Source organism: Solanum tuberosum, unplaced genomic scaffold (assembly GCF_000226075.1).
Source record: "Solanum tuberosum cultivar DM 1-3 516 R44 unplaced genomic scaffold, SolTub_3.0 scf00291, whole genome shotgun sequence".
Taxonomy (NCBI): Eukaryota; Viridiplantae; Streptophyta; class Magnoliopsida; order Solanales; family Solanaceae; genus Solanum; species Solanum tuberosum.
Window position 1 is genome coordinate 155,000 of NW_006239218.1, and position 7,894 is coordinate 162,893.

At 33.5% G+C, this 7,894-nt stretch overlaps 1 protein-coding gene across 2 annotated transcripts in view; it reads right to left on the reverse strand.

Annotated features, from left to right (window-relative positions):
- Nucleotides 1-3,687: 3,687 nt before the first annotated feature.
- Nucleotides 3,688-7,894, reverse strand: part of LOC102589822 (dynamin-related protein 3A-like) — a 36,492-nt gene continuing 32,285 nt past the window's right edge. For both annotated transcript variants that reach the window (XM_006359307.2, XM_015314389.1), the window contains exon 20: nucleotides 3,688-4,453. In XM_006359307.2, coding sequence (XP_006359369.1) covers nucleotides 4,181-4,453 — 273 coding nt within the window. In that variant the 3' untranslated portion in view covers nucleotides 3,688-4,180. The remainder of the gene's footprint in view (nucleotides 4,454-7,894) is intronic.

The window sequence follows — 7,894 nt, forward strand, 5'->3', positions numbered from 1 at the left end:
TTTCAAGTCAAGTCAAAAGTAAAGAGTTCAAGTAAAGTAATGAGTAATGAGTCGAGTCCATTTCTCCAAAGTTAATAGGGAACTATGTACTTCCCAAAGAAGTTTCTAAATGTTTTTACATTTGAGTAAGAAAGGAACTATGTTTTCCAAGAGAGCCTTTGGGCTTAGCTTTGAGCAATTATCTCAAACTAAAGAAAGATGTGTTTGAAACACTTATGAGCTAAAGTATATTTTTGGGAGTAGTCTTGAGCACTGAGTTGGGGACACGAGTTCATATTAACTCAACTCTCCATAAGAACCATGCGCCAACATGGGATTTCTCGGGTCATACTTTTTAGATGATCACGTAAGTTAAGCTAGTGGATTCACTAAGTTAAGTAAGGTCCTATATCAAGGAAAGGTATAGGATGGTCCTTGGGCAACATGAGGTAAAACGTTGTATCATCACTAAGGCTCATAGTGGTGGTTGTCGGTTAAAGAATCTCCCACTAAAGTTATATTAATTTTATATATAAGTAAAGTTGAGTTTGTTATTGTTTTATCTTTAACGAACTAAGTTGTTTACACTGTTTTACAAGCTTTATATATATTGCATGTGTCTTATTGCTTTTTATTGAGTTCAGTTATTCATGAGTTAAACAGAGCCAAGGTAAGTGTTCCTTTGTACTCCTTTCAAGCTTAAGTTGTGGTTTAGCATTCCAACTCGCATACTCGTACATTCAATGTATTGATGCCAGTTGGCCTGCATCTTATTATGATGCAGACCCAGGTAACCAAGATCAGCATCCAACGCGTCGTTGATCCAATTGAGCACTCCAGAGTCAGTGGTGAGCCTTCTTGCATTTCAGAGGACTCTTTTATTTCGCTTTCCTAGTTTTCTTTATTAGGATGTTGTGGGGTCTATCCCAACATCCATCTCAGTATTATAGAGGCTTCATAGACAGTCAGACAGATAGTTTTGAGTCTCTCAGCTATGTATTAGTAGATACTTTTTTTTGAGACATAAGTTGCTATTTTGGCTAAGATGTTATCATTTAAACTATTACTTGAGTTTATTTTGTTGAGTTAAGTCTTCCGCTGAGTTAAGTAAACCAGGCCAAGGGTTCGCTTGGGGCCATCAATGGTCTTCGAGTGCCGGCCACGTCCAGGGTGTAGGCTCGAGGCGTGACAATGAGACAATGTTTAGACTCCCATTCTCTTTTATGAAAAGCTTCGATTGTAAAGAAAAAATTTAATTCCGCATCATTCTATTACTTTTATGTTTATGATATGCTAAGGGCTTGTATGCGACCCCTTCGGGGTCAAGTACGTTGTGTTACGTCTAAGGGGTACCCCTGGATCGTGACAAGTTGACACTCAAGCTACAAGAGTTCTAGAGGGAGCTTTAAGTAATTCTCTCAACCTCCTCTAATATGCTCTTAGGCTTAGGATTCTGAGGTTATCCTTTGAATAAGAAAGTTTACAAAATACTATTAAAATATTTGAGTATGATTGTTATAAAAGGAATAATTTTATAAAAATAATGTATCGTTGTAATAAATTGCACTGATATTATAAGTAGAATGTTATATAAAAAAAATAAACTATATCATGAAAAATTGATTCCAATAAAAATTGAACTGTTATAATTAAATATTATTATAACGAGCAGTTATTATAACCAGATTTAACTGCAGTAGGCAACCAGTACTAGGAAAAGTATGAAAAATAAAAACCAAACAATTTTTGAAAGTTAATCTAACGATCTTAGGTAAAGAAAAAAGAAAAGAAAATTTGAAGTACCTTGTAAAGCATTGCAAATAGTTCTAATAAATTAGAAAATCATTCCTAAACAAATCAGGAAGATAATATTGATTAAACAAAAAAATATTTTATCCTCATAAATAATTAAACATTTTAAAACAAACATACTAAACATATTAGATTGCATTGGCATTACCAAAATCCTACTAATGCAAAATGCTTTATACTCTACCCTTTTTATACGAGTCCGGAGCCTAAGGGCAAAAGAAATTGACAAAAATTCCAAAATGACACATCAAATTTTTTTCTAACCAAAAGGGCAAAATCGCTACTGATGTAGCGATTTTGTTTGACGCCGTTAACAGATCAAAATGTCAGCGATTTTGTCAAACTTTTTTTTTTTTAGAAAATCATTGCTCGTGCAACGTTTTTGCGATTTAAAAAAAATTAAAATAGCTGCTATGGCAGCATTTTTATAAGAACAAATTTATTTTCTTTTTTTGGAAATCGCTGCCTTGGTAGCGATTTTTGTTATTGTTTATTTTTTTAAAAATCGTTGTTGTTGCAACGTTTTTATAAATTTTGTGGAAATTTTTTTATTTTTTTTTATTTTTTGATTCTTTTTTTTTTTTTAAATTTCTGTCAACTAGTCAACATCTAATTGTAAAATAATTTTTTTTTTAAAATCGCTGCCTTTGCGGCGATTTTGGTGTAATTTTATTATTTTTTTTCAGAAAATCACTGCCCGTGCAGTGTTTTTGCGATTTTTTTTTAAAAAAAATTAAAATTGCTGCTATGGCAGCATTTTTATAAAATAAATTTATTTTATTTTTTTGAAAATCGCTGCCTTGGCAACGATTTTCGTTAGTGGCTTTTTTTTAAAAATCGCTGCTGTTGCAGCGTTATTATAAATTTTGTGATTTTTTATTTTTTATTTTTAGAAATCGCTGCCAAGAATTTTGGTGGAAACTTTTTTTTTTTTAAAAAATCACTGCCTTGGCAGCGATTTGACCTAACACAAAAAGTAATGATTTGACATAACTCAAAGGATGTTTAAAAAATAAAAATGATTTGCCAAGGTAGTGATTTTAAAAAAATATTATTTTTTTTTACAATTAGATGTTGACTAGTTGACAGAAATTTCAAAAAAAAAAAATTCAAAGAAATTTTTTTTCTACAAAATAGTTCCACCAAATTGGCAGCGAATTCTCAAAAAATAATAATCTTTTTTTCCACAAAATTTATAATAACGCTGCAACAGTTGCGATTTAAAAAAAAAACATTAACGAAGCAGCGATTTCCAAAAAAAGAAAATAAATTTGTTCTTATAAAAACGCTGCCATAGCAATTGATTTTAATTTTTATAAAAAAAAAAATCACAAAAACACTGCACAGGCAGCAATTTTCTAAAAAAAAAAAGAAAGTTGGACAAAATCGCTGACAGGGCAGCGATTTTGATCTGTTAACGGCGTCAAACAAAATCGCTACGTCAGTAGCGATTTTGCCCTTTTAGTTAGAAAAAAATTTGATGTACCCTTTTAAAATTTTTGTCAAATTTTTTTGCCAGGCTCCGGACTCCTCTTTATACTAATGCAAAATGACTATTAAAGTTTAATTTGCTCTTTCATGTTCACTCAGAATAACTAAATAATCTTTGGGATTCATAAGTTCTAATGATACTAAAACGTCAATTATGAATTTAGACACATCATTAATATCAAGGAAAATGACATACTTTATGCATGTGTCTTTTATGAAGATAATAACTTCATCATTTTTGTGACTAACAAACTTGGTTGGACATAAATTAACATTTGGATCACTTCATACATGTCAATATTTCCAACATTGTTGTCAGGCCACTTCAGTGACCAACAAACTAAAAGAACATCAGTACATGAGGAAAGATTACTTCTTATTGCACTGATATATTGCAAAATAACATTAAAACATATCAACAAGACTTCAAAGCACATTAGAATCTTGAATTACATCATTTTAAAGAACTTTTCTCATTTGGGTAATAATTCCCTGCAACCGAAAAGGAAAAGTATGTTTTTTCCCAAATAATTGCAAAATATACAGTGCTGCTACAAGCTATTTTGTCAAAGTTACAAATCCCGTCATTTCCCTACCTTGGGAAACTTGTATGCAAATGGGAACTACTTAGAATAGAGCGGCCGGCTACACTTGCTATTATCAAAACAAAACAAAACAAAAATATTGCCTGCAGCCTGCTGAAAACGACTTCTTATTATTCCTTGCATAGCTCAAAATCATTCTATTTGAACAAGAGAAATAAAGAATATTGGGAAAGCGAAACAATCGTCATACATCTTCATTGTGGCAGAACAAATCAAATATAGAATGGCTCTTCACTGCACCAGATGGGGTGAGGTTCCAAATGTCTAGCAACCCAAAGCATCTGATAAATCTCCTACATATCAACTGTTGGATAAAGACCAAGAGAATTACGCCCACCACCATTTGAATCTGCACCAGCATACATTGGTGACTGTAGTTCACCAGAATGGGATGATTTGCGTGATCTTGGGTTTTTAGGAGAAGCAGTGTATGAATCAGTTGAGCCACTGGAATTATACAGGGATGACGTTGGAAGACCATGAATCTTTGGTAGGCCTGTTGGGTCAGTACCTATGCTGTAGCCTCTTTCAACTGACTCAGCTTCAAGTGGCAACTCATCCAATGTCTGCACATACCAAAAAACATTAATTCCAACGTCTACATCCCAAGCATTTAAAAGGGTTTGGTTTACCAAATACTTTACATTTTCTGAAAATGTTTGATTTAATTTCTGAGGTGTCTTGATAAATAGTAGTCTAAGTTTTTTAATTTTGTTTTAGCCTCGACTTTAAATTGGCCATGGAGAAGTGACATAAAACAAGGAGACATCTTTATGCATGCGCAAAGGCGATTAATCAAGATAGTGCAGAGGTGACAAGCATGCATGAGGTTTCCTATTGATCTTTATTTTATTTATACAAAGTCACTTTCAAGAAGGTTGAATACTTTGAACTTAGCCTTGTTCCTACTGAACGTGTGCCTATCAGACACATCTGGCACAGTTCTCAAAACAGATTAAGCATGTGCAAGCACCTCTCAAGTTGCTCAAGAAACAAATTAGAATGCAATACGTATTAATGATTTACACCATAATCTCTCTATTCCTTTGCAAAACAATAAAAATACTCCTTCGTTAATTTATCCCTAAAAGCAAAACAGAAATACAGAAAAAGGAACAATTCAAAAAGATAATCAAGAAAGGTATTAAACAAAAACTATTTTATCCTCAATAGGTAATGAGAAAATACATAGAAACCCCATTAAACTATGACCTGTTTTTGGAAGAGACTCAAACTGTGCGAAGGTCCTAATACACCCCTAAACTAATTTAAAATTAAATTATTGAACCTTTTTTTGGCATCTGACAGTGTATATCACTCTCCTGGAGAGCATGAAAACTAAAACAAAATAAGATTAACTTTTCTTTTGCAATATGATTTGTTAAATATATTTATGACCTTTTATTTTATTGTTTAAATCTTTCTTTTTTTTCTCTTTTCTTTTTTCTTCTTCTCCTTCGAAGCTTCACCATTGAAGAACGACGAGAATGGTTTCAAGGATTTTTTTTCTTTCTCTCCCATTTTCTCTTTTCGTTTTCTATTCTTTATTCTTCTCAAAAACATTTCCGTAGAATCTTCTCTTTGAATTGGTCAGACAAATATTTTTTTCTCTACTTTTTTTCCCTCAAAAATCAACCAGATCCTTTCAAAACACCATAGCATTATATTCTTTTCTTTTAAAAAAAATATATTTCTGATTTAAAAATGAAAAAGCTAAAATCCATGGTGTTTTTGAAATGAATTCCTATAATATATGTGATATAAAATGGAGGGTGGTGATGATAAAGATGACATAGGTGGAAGCAAGAGAAAAAAAAGAAGATAAATATAAAAGAAACAAAACTTATTTTTAATGAACTGACACGTGTCACTTAATGATTTGAGTGTGATAATACCTTCTTAAAATTGGGATTGACTGGAAAAGGGCCAAATACTTTAACTTTAAATTAGTTTTGGGGATATTAGGACCCCGCAAAGTTTAAGTGTCTTTTTAAAAAAAGGGTCATAGTTCAATGGGGGTTTTAACTTTTTATGTATTTTCTCATAGGTAATTAAATATTCTTAATCAAACACAGTAAGTATCTTTGGATGTATAAATATATATGACTATAAAAATTTAATTTGCCCCTTCGTGTTCACACTAATCATAGAATAATTAATTCACCTTTGGGTAAATTCTTAAGTTCAAATGATAGGGAATGCCAGCTTATGCATTTATCATGACAATTGACATCTCACTAGTATCAAGGACAAATGACAAACTTGTAGTTTGGCCACTGTGACTAACAAAACATTAATACATGCATAATATCCATGTATGGACATTCTATCTATGTACATATTTTAATCATGGCTGAACCCATCGGGAGACAACAGTCGCAACTATTGGTGTCAACTTTATCCCAATGGGTTCAGCCTTTAGTCATTTAGTTCATCCACTTTGGTGACTAACAAACTATTTATAAGCATAATCACATACAAAGAATACACTAAGTAATTTAATTTTCGAAATTCCTTTCTTTCTTCCACAGATATATTGCACTTCAGCAGCATATTTACAGAATTCTTCTTGCACGCCAAATTAACAACAAAAGTCAGTTTAGCCCCTAAGATAAGAGACTACATTACGTGAAATCACTGCTTTTTCCTTCACGCAATTTACTGAAGCTGAGTGAAGCACCCAGCACCCTATCTCGGCTAGGGTTACTACTAAAATTTAATATCATGAGTTTGAATTCAAAGACATTTTTGTTCTCCAAATTAAATAATTAAACACAAGGCAGCCCAGTGCACAAACAACCCGCGTAAGCAGGGTCCAGGGAAGGGCCGCAACCCTTGATGCAGATAGCCTGTCCTAATTCAAGCATTAGTGGTTGCTTTCATGGCTCGAACCCGTGACCTATAGGTTACATGAAGACAACTTCACCATTTCTCCAAGGCTTTCCAATTAAATAATTATTTCAAAATATTTCACAAAGGGCAAGGGAAAGGAGACGTCCTCCTTGCTCTAAGTCAGATGAAGAGATACCATGTCATATTTCAACTTCTAAGAAGAGATGCAAGGAAGACATTGGTATATTGATGGTGTTCAACTTTAACTTCCGAAGGGAAGAGGATAAGGGCAAAAGAGAGTGTGGAGCCTGGAGAGGTGAATAGGAATTGACGAGGCAGAAAGGAAAAGATAAGAAATGAAACACGACAATTGGAATGGAAATGAGGCACTGATGGGCTTATTTCCTGACCTATTTTCCTTGGGTACCAATCCGGAAGAAACAGTGGCTGAGGTATGGTCTATTCATGGATGGAATATTGTGTTTAGAAGGCATTTAAATGACTGGGAGATTGGGAGAGTGGCTGAGCTATTACATGTTCTCAATGGTTTTAATGGGTTATCAGCAGAAAAAGATTCTATCATATGGAAACACTCTAGAGATGGAAGCCTTTCTGTTAACAAGCTATATATTAAGGAGGTGAATGAGTATCCAGGTGGTAAACTTGGCCCTTGGAAGCAGATTTGGAGGAACAAGGTGCCAACCAAGGTAAAGTGTTTCTCCTGGTTGGTTGCCAGAAGAGCATGCTCCACTCATGAGAAATTGAAAAGGAGGGGTTTCTATATTGCTTCTTGGTGCTCTCTCTGTAATGAGACTGAGGAAACCAACAACCATTTGTTCCTCCATTGCAAAGTGACAACACAATTGTGGAACCTTTTTTTGGGACTAACACATACAGAATGGATTATGCCTGAGCATACAGCAGATCTACTTAGTTGCTGGATCAGCAGAGGGGGGAGAAAATCTAAGAAAAAGTGGAGTATAATACCATCATGCATTTGGTGGTGTATTTGGAAAGAAAGAAATAGCAGATGCTATGATAACAAAGCTAATTCAATAGAGAAAGTCAAATGGAACTGCTTGACTACTTTTTATTTTTGGTGTAAAGAGGAAGGGATAGAAGAAGCTGCACAAATTTTGGATTTTATAGGCACTTTGTAATCTATTAGCCTTTTT